The following is a 17,779-nucleotide window of genomic DNA, read 5'->3' as shown; positions in this document are numbered from 1 at the left end:
AACTCTGCACGTAGGCGGTGGTGCATATATGGAATGAACTGCCAGAGGAAGTGGTTGAGCCAGATACAATAATAAGATTTCAAATACATGGATAGGAAAGGTTTAGAAGGATATGGGCCAAATGCACACAAATGCAACTAATTTAGGCCAGCAGTGATGAGTTGGGCCAAAGGGCCTGTTTCTGTGCTGTATGACTTGCAAATTTCAAATGCCCCACCGCATAGAAAATGTTTCAAATTTCTACCAGAAAACAGCAAAAAAAAGTAAATGTGCAACTGAACAAGTTGTGATAGACTCCTGGCCAACCCTGTGGAAGAAGTGTCATCAACTGGAAGAGCTTAAGATCCTCTCCAGGGAAATCCAAATCTGGTCTGATCAACACCTAATAAAGCCTCAGCAGTCCACCCTTGCTTTTATATTCTAGTCCTCTTGAAGTTAATGCTAACACTGCAATTCCCTTCTTTACTATCAACTCAACTTAACCTTAAGGGAATCCCAAGTCCCTTTGCTTAGCCCAGAGACATTTGGCCATTTGATTTCTGAAATCTCTCCCCATTTGGAAAAAAGAAAATTAGAAAACATCATTATCCTTCCTACCAAAATACATAACTCTACAGTTCCACCTGCCACTTTAACGTGTCCACGTCCTTCTTCAGACTGCAACATTACTTGTCCCATTAAGGAAAAGGCTATTTTGGAGTTTGTTCTGCAGTGAGAAAGGATTTTCAGATGATCTTGTAAAGGGCCCTTTGGGGAAGAGTAGGCATAATATGACAGAACTCTACAGTAAGCGTGAAAGTGATGAGGGTCATTGCAAAACTGGAATCTTAAATCTAAACAAAGAAAATGATGAAGGGTGTGAGGGGAGTTAGCTGTGGTTGGTTGGGAGAAAAATATTGAAAGGCATGATGGTGGACAGGAAGTGATTAGTATTAAATAATGTATACACTACAGACACAAGACATACAGACATTCAGTGGCCACGTTATTAAGTATGGTGGTGGAACCACTGTGTGGTCTGCTGCTTCCAAAGCCCATCCACTTCAAGGTTCGATGTGTCGTTCATTCAGAGATGCTCTTCTGCACACCTCTGTTGTAATGTGTGGTTATTTGAGTTACTGCTGCCTTTCTGTCAGCTTGAACTAATCTGTCCATTCATTCTCTCCTGACCTCTCTCATTAACAAGGTGTTTTCACCCACAGAACTGCTGCTCACTGGATGTTTTTTTTTTGTTTTTTTTGCACCATTCTCTGTAAACTCTAGAGTCTTTTGTGCAGGAGATCAGCTACTTCTGACCACCCCATCTGACACCAACAATTACTACACGGTCAATGTCACTTAGATGTGATTCCTTTCCCATTCTGATGCTTGTTTTAACAACAACTGAATCTCTTGATCATGCCTGCATGCTATTCTGCAATAAGTTGCTGCCCCACGATTAGATATTTGGTGTACCAAATAAAGTGGCCACAGAATGTACTCCCATGTAGATCATAGAACCATAGGACATTACAGCACAGAAACAGGCCTTTTCGCCCTTCCTGGCGGTACCGAACCATTTTTCTGCCTAGTCCCACTGACCAGCACCTGGCCCATATCCCTCCATACACCTCTCATCCATGTACCTGTCCAAGTTTTTCTTAAATGTTAAAAGTGAGCCTGCATTTACCACTTGTGAAGAAGCTCCCCCTAATGTTCGCTTTAAACTTTTCCCCTTTCACCCTTAACCCATGTCCTCTGGTTTTTTTTCTCCCCTAGCCTCAGTGGAAAAAGCCTGCTTGCATTCACTCTATCTATACCCATCATAATTTTATATACCTCTATCTTCTATGCTCCAGGGAATAAAGTCCTAACCTATTCAACCTTTCTCTGTAACTCAGTTTCTCAAGTCCCGGCAATATCCTTGTAAACCTTCTCTGCACTCTTTCAACCTTATTAATATCCTTCCTGTAATTTGGTGACCAAAACTGCACACAAAACTCCAACACATTATGGGAAAAATAATTGAACATTTTAAATCAAAATTAGAGGCTTATAAAAATGGCAATTATGGCCCCAATACGGAGGAATTTATAATTAGGAATTGGATAGGTTGGAATTATTCTTACAGGAAGCTAATGGGTGCATAAGGGGCAGAGATAAGGTGGATTGTCTTTTCCAAGGTAGGGGAGTCTACAACTAGAGGGCACAAGTTTTGTTTTTTTTTTGTTTTTTTTTTGCAAATAAGATAATTTAGAGGGCACAAGTTTAAGGCAAGAGGGGGAAAATTTGAAGGAGATCTGAAGGACAGGTTTTTCACAAAGAGGGTGGTGGGTATGTGAAATGAGCTGCCAAAGGGAGTGAAAGTGGTAGTTAAAATTACAATGTTTCAAAAATCTTTAAATTGATACAAGGATAGGAAAAGAACTGCAGGTTATGGCCCAAAATTCAGGACACTGCAATTAGTGTAGGCCCACTTCAGTCTGAGAACTTGTTTTGATACTGCATAACCGAGTGGAATAAGAAGACAGCACAATTATTACCATGGGTCACTGGCAGCTAGTCAGAAAAGGCTCCCCTTTCCCCACTCTTTGCCTCCTGCCAACCAGACACTGCCTTATCCATGCTAGAATCTTTCCCATAATACAAAGGGCTTGTAGCTTGTTAAGCAGCCTCATGAGCACCTTGACAAAGGTCTTCTGAAAATCCAAATACACAACAACAACCAATTCTCCTTTGTCTCTCCTGCTTGTTACTTCTTCAAAGAATTCCAACAGATGTGTCAGGCAAGATTTTCCCTTGACGAAACCATGCTGACTACAGCCTATTTTATCATGTGCCTCCAAGTACCCTGAGACCTCATCCTTAATAATCGACTCCAACATCTTCCCAACCACTGAGGTCAGACTAACTGGCCGATAGTCTCCTTTCTTCTGCCTCTGTCCTTCTTGACGAGTGGGGTGACATTTACAATTTTCCAGTCTTCTAGAATCATTCCAGAATCTAGTTATTCTTGAAAGATCATTACTAATGCCTCCACGATCTCTTCAGCCATCTCTTTCAGAACTCTGGGTGTACACCATCTGGTCCAGCTGACTTAACTACCTTCAGAACTTTCAGATTCCCAAGAACCTCTGTCTAGTTATGGTAATCTCACATACTTCATCATGCCCCCTGTCATCTGGAACTTCCACCATACTGCTAGTGTCTTCCACAATGAAGAATGATGCAAAATATTTATCCAGTTTGCCCCCTATTTCATTGCCCTCCATTACTACCTCTCCAGCATAGTTTTCCAATGGTCTGATATCTGCCCTTGCCTCTCTTTTACACTCTGTGTATCTGAAGAAACATCTAGTATCCTCGCTACTATTATTGACTAGCTTACTTTCATATTCCATCTCTAACTTGTGAATGACTTTTTTAATTGTCTTCTGTTGGTTTTTAAAAGCTTCCCAATTCTCTAACTTCCTAATGTTTTTGTTCTGTTTAATGCCATCTCTTTGACTTTTAATTTGGCTTTCAACATGGCTCTTGTTAGCCATGGTTTTGTCATTTTTCTTTCAGAATACTTCTTCCTCTTTGAGATGTATATATCCTGTGCCTGCCATATTGCTTCCAGAAATTCCAGCCATTGCTGCTCTGCTGTCATCCCTGCCAGTGTTGTTTTTCAATCAATTCTGGCCAACTCCTCTCTCATGGCTCTGTAATTCCCTTTACTCCACTGTAATACTGAATACATCTGACTTTAGCTTCTCCTCAAATTTCAGGATGAATTTTATCATATTATGATCACTTTCCCCTAAGAGTTCTTTTACCTTAAGCTCTCTGATCAATTCTGAGTTCATTGCACAGCACTCAATCTAGAATAGCTGATCCTCTAGTTGGATCAACCGTGAGCTGTTCTAAAAAGCCATCTTGCAGCCATTCTAGAAAATCCCCCTCCTGGGGGATTCAGCACCAACCTGATTTTTCCAATCTACCTGTATATTGAAGTCCCCCATGACTATTGTAACATTGTCCTTTTGACATGTATTTTATATCTTGCTGTAATTTGTAGGCCACATCCTTACTACTGTTTGGGGGGTCCATGTACAACTCCAAAGGGTCTTTTTACCCTTGTATTTCCTTGTCTCTATCCACAATGATTCAACATTTTCCAGCCCAATCTCACCTTATTTGCCATCAGAGCAAATCTGCCCCCTCTGCCTTCCTGCCTATCCTTTCGATACAATGTGTATCCTTGGACATTAAGCACCCAGCTATAATATTTTAGTCATGATTCAGTGATGCTTACTACATCATACCTGCCAATCAGCAACTATGCTGCTAGTTCATCTACCTTATCCCATATACTGTGCACATTGAGATACAACACCTTCAGTCCTGTAATTACCTTTTTCAATTCTGTCCACCTTTTACATTGCAACTTAACGTAAAGGGAATATCCTGTTCGACTTATCTGTTAGTCAACACAGGGATGTGCGCTTAGCTCACTGCTCACTGCTCTACTGTCTCTACTATTGTTGGCAGAATCTCAGATGGTGACGAGAGGGTGGTACAGGAGTGAGATATATCAGCTAGTTATGTGGTTTCGCAACAACAACCTTGCACTCAATGAGCTGATTATGGACTTCAGAAAGGGTAAAACAGGGGAACACACACCTATCCTCATAGAGGGAGCGGAAGTGGAGAGAGAGAGCAATTTCAAGTTCTTGGGTGTCAAGATCTCTGAGGACCTAACCTGGTCCCAACATATCAATGCAGCTATAAAGAAGGCAAGACAGCAGCTGTATTTCATTAGGAGTTTGAGGAGATTTGGAATGTCACCTAAAACACTTGAAAGTGTCTACAGATATACTGTGGAGAGCATTCTAACTGTCTGCAAGGTATAGGGTGGGGTGGGGATTATCGCACAGGATTGAAGTAAGCTGCAGAGTTGTAAACTTAGTTAGCTCCATCATGGGTACTAGCCTCCATAGTATCTAAGACATCTTCAAGAAGTGATGCCACAAAAAGGCAGCATCCATTGTCCCCTTCACATACACAATTATGGTAATTCAGTTATCCCCCTATATTATGTATTGCTGCTGCAAAGTTAACAAATTTCACGACATATGCCAGTGATATTCAACCTGATTCTGTTGGGAGTTCTTTGAGGATGTGACTAGCTGAACAGATAAGGGGGTACCCAACGAGTTGGGTGCATTTGGATTTCTACAGTAAAATTAGAATACAGGGAGCCGAATGTGCAGTTCTGGTGCAGTTGGAACAATCTGGAGCTGAACACGCTCAAGACAAAGGAGATGATAGTGGATTTCAGGAGACATCCCCCCGCTATGTCTCCCCTCACAGTCCTCAGCAGCCCTGTGTCCACCGTGGAGAACTTCAGGTTCCTGGGAACCACCATCTCTCAGGATCTGAAGTGGGAGCAGAACATCAGCTCCATCCTGAAGAAGGCCCGGCAGCGGATGTATTTCCTGCGGCTCTTGAGGAAATACGGTCTGCCTCAGGAATTGCTGCTGCAGTTCTACACTGCAGTCATTGAGTCTGTCTTGTGCACCTCCATCATTGTGTGGTTTGGAGCCGCCACCAAGCAGGATAGAACCAGACTACAGCGCACAGTGAGGACTGCCGAGCGCATCATTGGAGCCTCCCTGCCCTCTATTGTGGACCTGTACTCTTCCAGGTGTTGAAGAAGAGGGCGGGGAACATCATAAAGGACTCCTCCCATCCTGCGCACAGACTGTTTGATCTGCTTCCGTCTGGTAGGTGCTTCAGATCCCTCCAGACTAAGACTAATAGGCACTGGAGAAGTTTTTTCCCTACTGCAGTCACTTTGCTGAACAGTTAACTGCCGGTTAACTGTCGGCTAACTATTACTTGGATTGCACTACCTGTATGTGTAATCTATATTTTCATTTATATTTATCATTATTATTGTTATGAGCAGAGAGACAACATCTGCCGGAAGTAAATTCCTTGTATGTGGATAGGTACTTGGCGATTAAAGTCTGATTCTGATTTGGTTTTCTTTTCAATGTTGGGCTTCTAAATGATAATTGCCTGTGGTGCTGTTGCAGGTAAAATTTTCATTTCGAATATATCTGCACGTACTTGCACATATTAATAATAACTAGCACTTGATCGATGTACCAATGTGGTTACACGATTGAGGCATACGAGTGGGAAAACAGCCAGGAGCACTGAGCCGTGAGGTAAGCTCACAGCGGTGGTGTGGGGCGAAACCATGTCCTCGCCACACCTCCACCGACCATCACAAGGCCAATCCTCGGCCTTGCATGAATGCTGCTCGGAAAAGACCACTTTAGCGCAACGCTGTAACAGCTCAGAGTTCAATTCCGGTGGCTTTCTGTAAGGAGTTTCCCCGTCGGTTTTCTTCCACAGTCCCACGTAAATTACAAATTTTCCCATGATTAGGTTACGATTAACTGGGTTTGGTAGTACCGGAAGGGCGTGGTTTGCATTCCCGCCTTCGTCACACGACCGTTACAATGTTGCCTTTCAAAACTATATAAAAACTACCATTGAACAGCCAATCAGATCTATTGGATTGGAATGCCGATTTAGGATTCGATTGACAAAGGTATTATCCAATTGGAGGTGGTCTGATATCTGCATGCTCCAATCAGATTAGCGTCTCTGATGATTCCCATGAAGCTAGGCGCGGAGCAGTCTATAAAGAGGTTCTGCGCGATTAACTCTGCCTCATGCGGCTGGTGGAAATGGAGGTTGGTGTGTGTGTGGGGGGTGGCTGTGGTCGGGCGGGTTGCTGTACATCTCCCGTGATGAGGTTATGTTGGTAGGGACATCCGAGTAACTGTGATGAGGACCCAACATGCTGAGGTTACGAGTGGTTCTGTTGCGCGGCTTGGCCTCGTACCTCTCACCGACTCTGTTCCTCGTCCACAGGTGGCCCGGCGCAGCAGCGACTTCGCCCGTACTGAGAGGCGAGTGACCCAGGTAACCGAATACGTAGAGGGCGACCCCGTGTTCTCGTTCCTTGGGAACCCTGCGGGTAAAACTGCAGGGCAGTGAGCCAGTGATTAACGAGTAGTGGTCAGGACTGTTCCTGAAAACCTTCTGAATGAGGCTTATTGAAAGGATTTGGTACTCGAATTGGGGTAGTAAAGGGAGAAGATAATGTTAGTGTGAGGAATGTGAAACCAACGTTTTGTTTCAATACGGTTGCTAGTAATGTGGGGGGCATATACAACAGGCCAGAAAGGGATGATTGTAGAGTGAATGCATGACTCATTGCCTGCCAGATCAAGAAACGTTAAATGTCTGTGTTTGGGTCTATCAATATAGTTGTGAAAATTGATCATAGGAATGGGGTATTAAAAGTGGCAGGAAATTCTGTCGGTCCTGTGTCTCATGAAATGTATTGTAAACCCACGTGAGCAGATCCGTTCGTCCATCTTTGCATGCGCAATGCGAGATACTGTTTTCAGGTGCTTGAATCCTGAGACAAGGCTAAAGACAAGTAATTAGAATATTTAAAGCGAACCTGTAATTTACAGCTTTATGCGTTGCTTATATTTTAAGATTAATTTGGCTTATGTACTGCCCTGTTCAAAAGACTTAAGGCACCTTAAATTCTGTACAGTCTCCAGAGAGTTCTGATCTCAACATAATCAAAGCTCTGGGGAAATAAAAGCAAAGCAGCCAAAGTCTTGAAGAACTGTAGTAAGTCCTAACAGGCAATTTTGTAATAAAACTGCACACGTTTACCTAAAGAAATGCTGCAGTTTTAAAGGTCACCATTTTGTTTTCTTTTTAACGTTTACTGTATTTTTTATAGTATATTTCTGTTATTTTTAAAATCAGCTTTTTTGATTTCTGCGAACTGTGGCCAGGACTTTTGCATAGTACTGAACGTAGTGCATGTATCGTTTGCTCTAACAATCAGCACGACCTAAGGATAATGCTGGCTTCTGGTTTCCTTCAGCAACCTCAGGAAAATGACTGAATTCCTTTCAGTTCAGATTTGTACTATATCAGTTTGAGCTGGTGTTTTGTGGAACACCTGTGAAATGTGGCATTGGCCATGATCCGTGACTGTTTTCTGAGGCCCTTGGGTTACATTGGCATGTAGTTTTTTGAAGAATGAATGATGAACTTAAGTTCAGCAGATATCTGACGATTTATGCATATACCTGATTATTCCTCTTATTGTAAATGGTGTGACTAACACTTCCTGCCTCAAGTTAATCCTCTGGTTTTTGGGTTCCAGCAGCTGACTCCTGAATGGAAGGTGGCCAGTGGATGGCATCAGGTCAGTAGTGTCTCTTTGTGGGTACAGGATTAAATGAAGTTAATCTGAACCTAACTCCTGAGCCTTTTTTCTGATCTATGGATCCCTGAATTGAGGAAGATGTGTATACCTGTCTGAGATCACACTTGTTCTTCCAGGCTCCAGTGAGAGTAGGATGGCCTTCCTTAAGGGTTTTTATGTGAAACCAATGATGCAGATGATTCTGCCATATGATCATAAATGATTCTACTCCTAATCCGTTCCTTACATCTGAGGTTTTGCTGCTTCTCTGCATGTTTCTGTGTGTTTGTGTGTGCTTGTCAATGACAACATTTTCTTAATTTTCAGAATGAGGTGACCAAGTGTCGACTGGACAAATAAAGGTGAGTTCAGTTCTTGCTGAGTCTGGATAACAGTCTGGCTTCAATTTATCATCTGTTGCTGTGTTGAATATGGCTCTCAATGGTGCCCTTACTGTTTCCTGTGTTTGGTAATTAGGGTTATGATGAGAGGCCATGGTTCTGAATGGGATTTGAGGGGAAGGTTGTAGTTGCACTGCTGGGGAAGGGGTTGACGTCAGTACTGTGTGTCTGTAAGACAGACAAATAAAGAACATCACACAGACAATCTAAAGCAAAGTAATGGGATTAGTGTAGATGTCTTTCTGCGTGACTGTTCATTGGTGTGTAAAGAAAATCCTAAGGTTTTTTCACTGGTTCCAATTTGTTTCCCAATGTTTGTTGGAACTGTTGACCAGCCTTAAATAGATGGGTACTGAGTGCAACCCATTCTGCCATTTTATCCTGGTGCTTTCACTGTGATGTATGAATTAGGTTTCCTAGTCATGAGGACAAGTAATTGATATGACAGAAGGCAGTTCATTTGTTTTAAATAAATGTCTCCTGTAAGCCTAGTTTTTAAATTGGGTGTCGGGATACAGCTGTTGTGCCAATGTCTAGTGTCTGGCATTGTTTCCTTTCACAATAAGTACTATGATAGCAGAAAATCTGAATTGTCCATGATGATTGTCTGAGTGAGGCAAGATTGCGAACAATGATCAGACATTTATTTAATGGTCTGAGCTGCAGGAGATGGTTCTTTTGGAACAGTGGAGGTTAGTGCAGAGGAGCTGCTTGGCCATTCTGGGAGCATTCTTCAAATTGGCAGTGTAGGTGTTGCTTGCAGACACTGAGAATGTTCATGCTTCTAGTTTCTTTGCTAATGAACCTTCCTCAGGCCTGCTTCATATTTTTCCTATAATCTACTACTGCATTGTCCTGTAAGTGGGGTACTGGGCTGTCAGAATTACACGTGCAGTGCTGGAGATTCACCATGTGACAACATCTTGTTTTGAATGAGTTTAGTGGTGGGATTATAAGGATTGCAGTTTCATTTTATCCTGGTTAAACTCGGCACAGAAATGATGAAATATTTTGAACTCTCTCTCTGAAAGTGATGACATAAAATTATCTGAATCTGCTGAGAAACCAGTGGTTTTTTTTTGTGTTGGGATTGGTTAGGTTACTGTGAGGTAACACAAAATGCTGAAGGAACTCGGTAGGCCAGGCAGCAAAACAGTAAAGATTCTTCAGGACTGAATTGTTTTCAGTATTCAGATCCAAGATGTTGGAATCCCCATTTAAAAAAAAGTGCATGGGTAGGCACTGCTAGGGAAGGTTGTGGGATGATCACTATGCTGTTATCTAGGCAAAGATATGGAGTGTATCAGGTGGTGGTTTCTGTTTATGGTCTAATTAGTGAATACATGGGTCACAGTTTTGATCATTGTGTAGTTCTGAAATTTCTCCTCTTTTACAGATTGGAATCTCTGTTCTCTATGAATGCTGGGACTGGCCTTTACAGGTGGGTGCCATGTTAAATTCTCATTTGGCTTTTAAGTTCACACTCGCCTTTGCCTGATGATTTGCCCTGCTTTGATTTCACAATTAGCTGTGAGAGCTGACTTGTCAGTGAGGATGGTCTGATTAGCTCTGGAGAGCAGTCTTGGAGAGGGGACCAGTTAGCATCTCCATAGGAACATTGTCCATTGGATTGTGCCGGTGATGATGCTTATTTGCTACTCTTGACATGTTGGATGACGAAGGATATGAACCACTGTATAGATTCTGAGGCACACAAAATTTAATGGATTATAATACTAATGCTGTACTAACAATGCCGGTTACTAACAATGTGTGTGTCCTCCAGGTGTGAATCCGGTCAAGTCAAAGTGTCTGCTGCTGAGGTAAGAAGACCTATGTGATGTCATTAAACAATGTGGGAAATGTTGCCATTAGATTTGAAGGTCTGATGGAGTAATGAGTTACTTGTACTGTTGATGATGTTAATTGGAATACAATGGGAATCTCTCTGAGATGGTATGAAAGACACTTGAACATTACTGAACCAGTACAAGATAACTTCTATTGCTGTAAAAAGTGATTTTGGTCACTAAACAATAAGATGATTCACAACTGATTTGTTCATGGTTTCAAACATTAATTCTGCTTTGGAAATGGCCGGGAGTGAAGGTGTCAACAATAATGAATGTTACAATGAATATTTGTAGGATGCAATATTTGATAGCATTGTTTGGAGGCAGTCCAGTATCTGGACTGTTAATCATCAGCATACGTAGTGAATTCTGTCAATAATTAGATAGATAGATACTTTATTCATCCCCATGGGGAAATTCAACTTTTTTTCCAATGTCCCATACACTTGTTGTAGCAAAACTAATTACATACAATACTTAACTCAGTAAAAAAATATGATATGCATCTAAATCACCATCTCAAAAAGCATTAATAATAGCTTTTAAAAAGTTCTTAAGTCCTGGCGGTAGAATTGTAAAGCCTAATGGCATTGGGGAGTATTGACCTCTTCATCCTGTCTGAGGAGCATTGCATCGATAGTAACCTGTCGCTGAAACTGCTTCTCTGTCTCTGGATGGTGCTATGTAGAGGATGTTCAGAGTTTTCCATAACTGACCGTAGCCTACTCAGCGCCCTTCGCTCAGCTACCGATGTTAAACTCTCCAGTACTTTGCCCACGACAGAGCCCGCCTTCCTTACCAGCTTATTAAGACGTGAGGCGTCCCTCTTCTTAATGCTTCCTCCCCAACACGCCAGCACAAAGAAGAGGGCGCTCTCCACAACTGACCTATAGAACATCTTCAGCATCTCACTACAAACATTGAATGACGCCAACCTTCTAAGGAAGTACAGTCGACTCTGTGCCTTCCTGCACAAGGCATCTGTGTTGGCAGTCCAGTCTAGCTTCTCGTCTAACTGTACTCCCAGATACTTGTAGGTCTTAACCTGCTCCACACATTCTCCATTAATGATCACTGGCTCCATATGAGGCCTAGATCTCCTAAAGTCCACCACCATCTCCTTGGTCTTGGTGATATTGAGACGCAGGTAGTTTGAGTTGCACCATATCACAAAGTCCTGTATCAGTTTCCTATACTCCTCCTCCTGTCCATTCCTGACACACCCCACTATGGCCGTGTCATCAGTGAACTTCTGCACATGGCAGGACTCTGAGTTATATTGGAAGTCTGATGTGTACAGGGTGAACAGGATAATTATTGGGAACTAATCATTTTATAGTACTATTCTGATGTTCTAGTTTGTACTATATTTCATTTAAATAAACAACTTGTTACTCAGGTGGCTGTTTAACTTGAATCTTGAACTATTCACAGGAAACTGGTTAATTAGGACAGCAATTTAATTGGGCTAAAAAGTGCTAGTGTGTCCATTTAACCAGAATCCACTAGTTTGGCCAGTACTTGTATAGGAAGGGTACAAAATTATTTGGGCCCAATGCAGCCAAGTGAGATAGGCATCACATTCATCATGGGTAAGATGGGCTGTTAACTGTGTGATTTGGGTTACATCGTAATGAGTTGCGGTGTTTGTATATTGTCTTGTAAATTTGAGTATTTGAAATTCAGTATGGGACAGCTAGATCTGTTGCTTTAACACAAAAGTTGCAACGTAACATTTTCTTCACTTTTTTTTGGGTTTCAGCCTCTGACTCCGGATATAAAGTTGGATTGTGGATGGCACCGGGTGAGTGGAGATTGAGTTATTGGTGTGGAGTTGTCAGTAAACCCAAGAATGCACTCATCTGCTAGTGGTGGGCCTCTTAACTGCAATGCAGTTACAAATCTAATATGGTTAGCCCTTGGGTATGTTTGTTATTGGTATGCCTTCATTGGCGTAGATTTGTAGTGAACTTGTGAGCATCTTGAATTTCTTATGGGTGCTTCAATCGATCATGGCAGTTTGCTGTGTAGATATTTGGAGACTTTGTTTTGGAGTGTTCTGTGGAACCTGTAAGTTGTGATTTCTGGAAACTGGGTTTACATTGTGTTTTCCTATCTGAGGAGTGAATGATGAACTCATAGTTCAGCAGATAACTGATGATGAATTAATCATTAGTCTTTCGCATATACCTGACATTTCCTCATCCACATACATGATGCAACACATGAAAACCTCCTTCATCAAGGTAACAATTTTTTTTTATTTCAGCCCAATTCCAAACATGAAGTTAGCCTGTGGATTGGATGGCATCAGGTGAGTGGAGTGGGATTGAATTGTGTGCATTCCTCTTGTTGATAGTGTTGCATGTTTGAAGGAATGAATTGAGGTTTTATCAGGAATTTAAAGTCTGCTTACAGTAGAAGTGTAGGGTTTCTCTGCCAAATGCTGCAGGAGTGAATATTGAGATGGTTGGTATCCAGCATTGGAGTGATATTTGAACTTACAACTTTCTGAACAGTGATCCTTCACTGGCCTTTGGGTAGATAAGGTGGAGGGTGTGGGGGAAGACTTATTGGATTTGTGTACCAGTGTGCAGTCACCCTTGTCCTTCCAGGCTCCAGTGAGGATAGGACAGGTTTCCTTGAAGGATTTTTGTGTGAAACCAATGATTAAGATGATTCTGCCATATGAACATGACTGATTCCAATTAGTTCCATATATCTGAGGTTTCAATGTTTGTCAAAAATATGGCCTGTATTTTCAGGATGAGGTGATGAATTGGGAAGTTAATGAACTGTATTGGGTGGTTTCTGTCTGGCAAAGATGGTGAAAGCATGGGTTATTTATTGTGAGATTTTTTCCTTTTACAGATTCTGGTTTCTGTTCTCAAAAGTATGCTGGAGCTTTTGACTGGCCTTAAACAGGTGGGCACTATGTTCAATCCTCATTCTGCTGTTTTAACTACCCTTTCATCATGATGTACGAATTAGGTCTCCTAGTCATGAGGACAAGTAAATTGACTGATATGATAGGCAGTCCATTTGTTTTAAAATGTCTCCTCTAAGTCTGGTTTTTAAAGTATCTTTTTCTATCTCAGGTGTCAGGATACAACTACTGTGACCATTGGTAAGTGCATGGCTTTGTTTTCCTATACAATAAATATCTATGATGAGAGCAGAAAACTTGAATTGTCCATGAAGACTGTCTTGATATTAGCTCTAACTGATCAGGTGTATGAAGATCACTGGATGTGAGTGAAGCATGTTTGTCAGCAGTGATTTGACATTCCTGTTTTTTCCAGAACTGAGGTTCATTGGGAGCAGCAGTGGAGGTTGGCTTGTGGCATTGTCTTGGGTCCTCGTCTGATCAGTAGGGGTAAGTATTGATGATCTTGGAAGATGCTTAGTATCTGAGCATCTGAATTGTGTAGTGTGGTAGTGATTTATCTCATTGGTGGATCTGTGATTTCTGGATTGTATTGCAGTATTAATTTTTGTTTTCTGTTGTAGGTACAAAACGGAGCTTGCAAGCAGATATCAGCTATTTTTATGCTCTATGTACGAGTATGTCAATTCAATATGTAACACTGGGATAATAAAATAAATACTGCTCTATTTCTCTGCTTATCTGGAAGTGTTATTTAAATTGTGTAATATTTAGTCCCTTATTAAGAGGGGTCCTTTTCAGTTACTACATTTCACAGCCTGTTGACCTGAATTGAACTGCTTTAGCTAGTTGTTACTGGGTTTACCAAGCTCTTGTTTGGGCTAAATTATCTACCCAGATCCATGCTGTATCTGGATGTAATAATTATGGCAAGTGGAAGAGTCGTATTTCCTGCTACTGTCCAAGGCAAATTGACATTGCAGTTTGATTTTTAACTAGGAGTTGCAGGGAACTCCTGGGAGAGCAACTCCCAGGATGGAGTGTTGTGGGGAAAGATGTACTTAAGACAGTGTTCCAGGTAAGGTGGATGAGTTTAGAGCATGGATTAGCAAATGGGGTATTAAAATTGTATTCATTAGTGAGACTTGGGCTACATCCACACTATGCGTTTTTAAAAAAAAAACCTATCCACATTGAAACGGAGATTTCAGCGAATCTCCTGCACATGCACAAGACACATCTACTGAAAACAAGTGACATGTTTGCTGTTGAATCTCGCTGTGAAAGATGGTGCATGTTTGTTCAATTAGCGACTAGAAAAACTTAAAACGATGGGTAGCTGTTGGCTCTTGCGCAGGACTTGAAAGTAAAAAAACAAATACTGAAGTGTATGGAGGCAACTGACGGAGTTCACGGGCGATTGACCCAGCTGACGAACTTTGGAAAAACTGATGATGTTGCATTCATAAAGCACCTTGTTAAATGTGTAAAACGTCTGCATCAGTATCTTGTATTTCCATACAATGTTACGTTAGGCTGTTACACATCTATTTTCAGAGATATACTTGTATAAATAGGTAAACCACCTTCATACAAGTAAGGACAGAATTATTCAGTAAGTTATGGGTCAAAGTATTTGAGTACATTTCTAACTTCTGGCTTCAGAATCATTGCTGTCTTCCGAAATTGTTAAGTTGCGTTCAAGAAAACAATGAAATGGCACTCTGACATCACTTTCAGATTTTTCAGGTTACCCTGTCCACACTGATCTGCCCAAGCAATGTTTTCAAAAATACACACCCTGGAAAGTGTTTCTGAAAAGCTTCAGTTATGGATTTATCCGGTGTAGTGTGGTGGATGTAGCCTTAGTTGCATGGGGAGAGAAGAATTGCAGCTTGCTTGAATACCTGAGTTCTGTTTTGGACTATAGAGTGGGAGGGATTAAAAGGAGCATTGGTGGCATTACTAGTTGGAAAATAATGGCAGTGCTCATAGGACAGCTATGTGTGTGGAAATGAGGAAATACGAAAGGGATGATTATATTACAAGGATTATATTGTACACCACCCAATTTAGAGGAGCAAATTTATAGAAATGCAAGGTTGTTGATAGCTTTCCATATTGACTGGGACTCCCATACTTTTACAAGAGCTGGATTGGGATTGATTAAAGAAATGAGTTTCTTTAATCAAGTGGTAGCATGCTGCTATTTTAGCTCAGGCTGTCAAGTTCAAATTCCTGGGCTGTTAGTAAGAGGTTTGTACATATTCTGAATGTGTGGCTATCTTGGTGCTCTGATAGGTTAATTGTCCTGTGGTTAGGTTAGGGTTGGCTAGGCAGTGCAGTTTATTTGGCCAGAAAAGCCTAAAATTTGTAAATATACACAGGAAAAGTGTGTGGGACTCTAGTGATCAAAATACAATTAGTTTCAAGATAATTGTGGAGAAGGACTAGATGATGTCCTAGGGTAGAAATTCTAAATTGCAGAGGCCAATTTTATCACTAATTTTTATTGCAACACCAACAAATTCCATTCAATACAACCAGTTGCTGATTACATTTTGACTAAACCCAGCCACCCCCCACCAACCAAATAGTAGTGTGTACACAGAACATTCCTATTTTAACAAGATCTTTTAAGTTGGATATCAAATTTGTCCACATTGAGATTTTGTTTGGTCATGCATCATTTACTCTTGCTGATGATTCCAGGTGGTAAATGTCCAAAAAGCTCAAGCTAGTGCGTACTTGAAATATGAGGTTTCCAATGCTGGATTACAATCTCAGCTGCAGTCAGGCCTGCCAGCCAGATTTTGCATGTTTTTCCATAAGGGAAAGGTGGGAGTCATAATTTTGAAGATGTACAGTGGGGTTCATTGGTAATTATACCCCTGTTCTATAAGAGTACTGATAACCTTCCCCACAAACCAAAATGTCTAGACATTCCCATACAACATGTATAAAAGAGCATTTAAAGTGTATATACTGATTTGGTTTTTCGAAGCACCGACAGCATTATCCCAAATCGCATCCTAGTCTTAAGTCTTGACCTAAATCAGGTATGTCCCTATCCCAGGCTTTCATTCTTGATGTGGGCATATATTTCTTAGATTTATCATAGATATATGACACTGTCTTGGCGCACTCTGTATCCAACTTAAAATGGGATGGTCCTTTAATTCTGACCAGGGAAACTCATAGGCTTTACAAACTGATCTTACTCAGTATGAGTACTCAGTACACTCAGTATTTGAAAGCTAAGGATAGTACTTGCCCCATTAATATCTTTGAGTAGTAATAATACCTTTATCCTCCCAAATTCTGTTAGTGAATGATTCTCCCCCGATAGAAAATAATGATTGTTCCATAATGGAAATAATTTGCACCATACCCTTTTAAAGTTTTGGATTTTTCTGCTGCTCTAAACACTTGTAGCATATGGGTTAAAATTGGCCCCTAATACAAATCACATTTTTTGGTAGATATACCTATAAGGAGAAAGTCTTTCAACCTTATTGGTGCTATTAGCTCTTGTTCTCCAGTTTTTGCCAATATCCTGCTGGAGGTGCAAGTGATAAAATGAGCATTGAGCTGATAAAATTAATGTGGGGTAAGATGATCATTTTAATGACTGATATATGGGCTGGGACTGATGCTGGCAGGTGTCTGTTTTAGCCACAGGTGATAGGGAAGTTTTAATTTTAATACCCAAGTAGAGAACCTTATTTGTAACATTAATCTGGGGAGGGAGAGACACCTTACTTTTACCTGTATTATTCAGCATCAGTGCTGATTTTGACAGATTAACTTTGTATCCTGAAAGAAATCCAAGTTGCTTCAGTGTTTTTAAAACAGGAGAGTTTGTTGAACATTTGCCATATAAACTAAGGTGGTGTTCACATAAAGTGATATCAAATGTGATGTACCTATTTTAATAGGGGATATCTGAGGAGAGTTTCTCACTCTCAGTTCAATATTGTAAAAATAGTGTGTGTGTAGATATATATATACACACACACTATTAAGGGTCCCCCTGTGTGCCCTGTCCTATGTCAAATAACTCTGAGAAACCTCCCACACATACCTGGGCTGAGGGATTAGCATACAGTTTGAGTCATAATTTATTGCCAAACTTTAATTCTTTTAGAACTCTCCAAAGATTTGGCCCTTCAAGGCAATCGAACACTTTCAGCATCTAGAAATAGCAGGCCATAGGCAGGCAGGATTTTATGTGTTGCACTCAGTATGTGTAAGAGCTGGCGAGCAGAGGCCAATTTTGATGGCATAAGTAGAATCTGGCAAGTGTACCAGGACTGGATGTCTTCAAGCAAAGGCATACTTGGTAAGAGGGAGGCCTTCA

At 41.1% G+C, this 17,779-nt stretch overlaps 1 protein-coding gene and 4 non-coding genes across 9 annotated transcripts in view; all 5 read left to right on the top strand.

Annotated features, from left to right (window-relative positions):
- zbtb37 (zinc finger and BTB domain containing 37) overlaps positions 1 to 14,157 on the top strand; it is an 80,451-nt gene extending 66,294 nt beyond the window's left edge. For 3 of the 5 annotated variants that reach the window (XM_073063735.1, XM_073063739.1, XM_073063734.1), the window contains 11 exons: positions 6,913 to 6,963; positions 8,237 to 8,278; positions 8,606 to 8,640; positions 10,076 to 10,120; positions 10,466 to 10,502; positions 12,295 to 12,336; positions 12,802 to 12,846; positions 13,404 to 13,457; positions 13,631 to 13,659; positions 13,835 to 13,908; positions 14,043 to 14,157. In XM_073063735.1, coding sequence (XP_072919836.1) covers positions 6,913 to 6,963; positions 8,237 to 8,278; positions 8,606 to 8,638 — 126 coding nt within the window. In that variant the 3' untranslated portion in view covers positions 8,639 to 8,640; positions 10,076 to 10,120; positions 10,466 to 10,502; ... (4 more) ...; positions 13,835 to 13,908; positions 14,043 to 14,157. The remainder of the gene's footprint in view (positions 1 to 6,912; positions 6,964 to 8,236; positions 8,279 to 8,605; positions 8,641 to 10,075; positions 10,121 to 10,465; positions 10,503 to 12,294; positions 12,337 to 12,801; positions 12,847 to 13,403; positions 13,458 to 13,630; positions 13,660 to 13,834; positions 13,909 to 14,042) is intronic. The other 2 variants (XM_073063740.1, XM_073063736.1) reach the window with 1 other exon arrangement.
- Positions 8,461 to 8,535, top strand: LOC140737449 (small nucleolar RNA SNORD47). Its single transcript, XR_012101151.1, has one exon. It is a non-coding gene; the product is annotated as a small nucleolar RNA SNORD47 (small nucleolar RNA).
- Positions 10,588 to 10,669, top strand: LOC140737447 (small nucleolar RNA SNORD79). Its single transcript, XR_012101149.1, has one exon. It is a non-coding gene; the product is annotated as a small nucleolar RNA SNORD79 (small nucleolar RNA).
- On the top strand, positions 12,651 to 12,734 carry LOC140737452 (small nucleolar RNA snR60/Z15/Z230/Z193/J17). The gene has a single exon (XR_012101153.1). It is a non-coding gene; the product is annotated as a small nucleolar RNA snR60/Z15/Z230/Z193/J17 (small nucleolar RNA).
- LOC140737451 (small nucleolar RNA SNORD47) lies at positions 13,194 to 13,262 on the top strand. Its single transcript, XR_012101152.1, has one exon. It is a non-coding gene; the product is annotated as a small nucleolar RNA SNORD47 (small nucleolar RNA).
- Positions 14,158 to 17,779: the final 3,622 nt, after the last annotated feature.

This window comes from Hemitrygon akajei, chromosome 12, assembly GCF_048418815.1.
Source record: "Hemitrygon akajei chromosome 12, sHemAka1.3, whole genome shotgun sequence".
NCBI lineage: Eukaryota > Metazoa > Chordata > Chondrichthyes > Myliobatiformes > Dasyatidae > Hemitrygon > Hemitrygon akajei.
The sequence above is the reverse complement of the archived record's forward strand: the minus strand, read 5'-3'. Positions and strand labels throughout refer to the sequence as shown.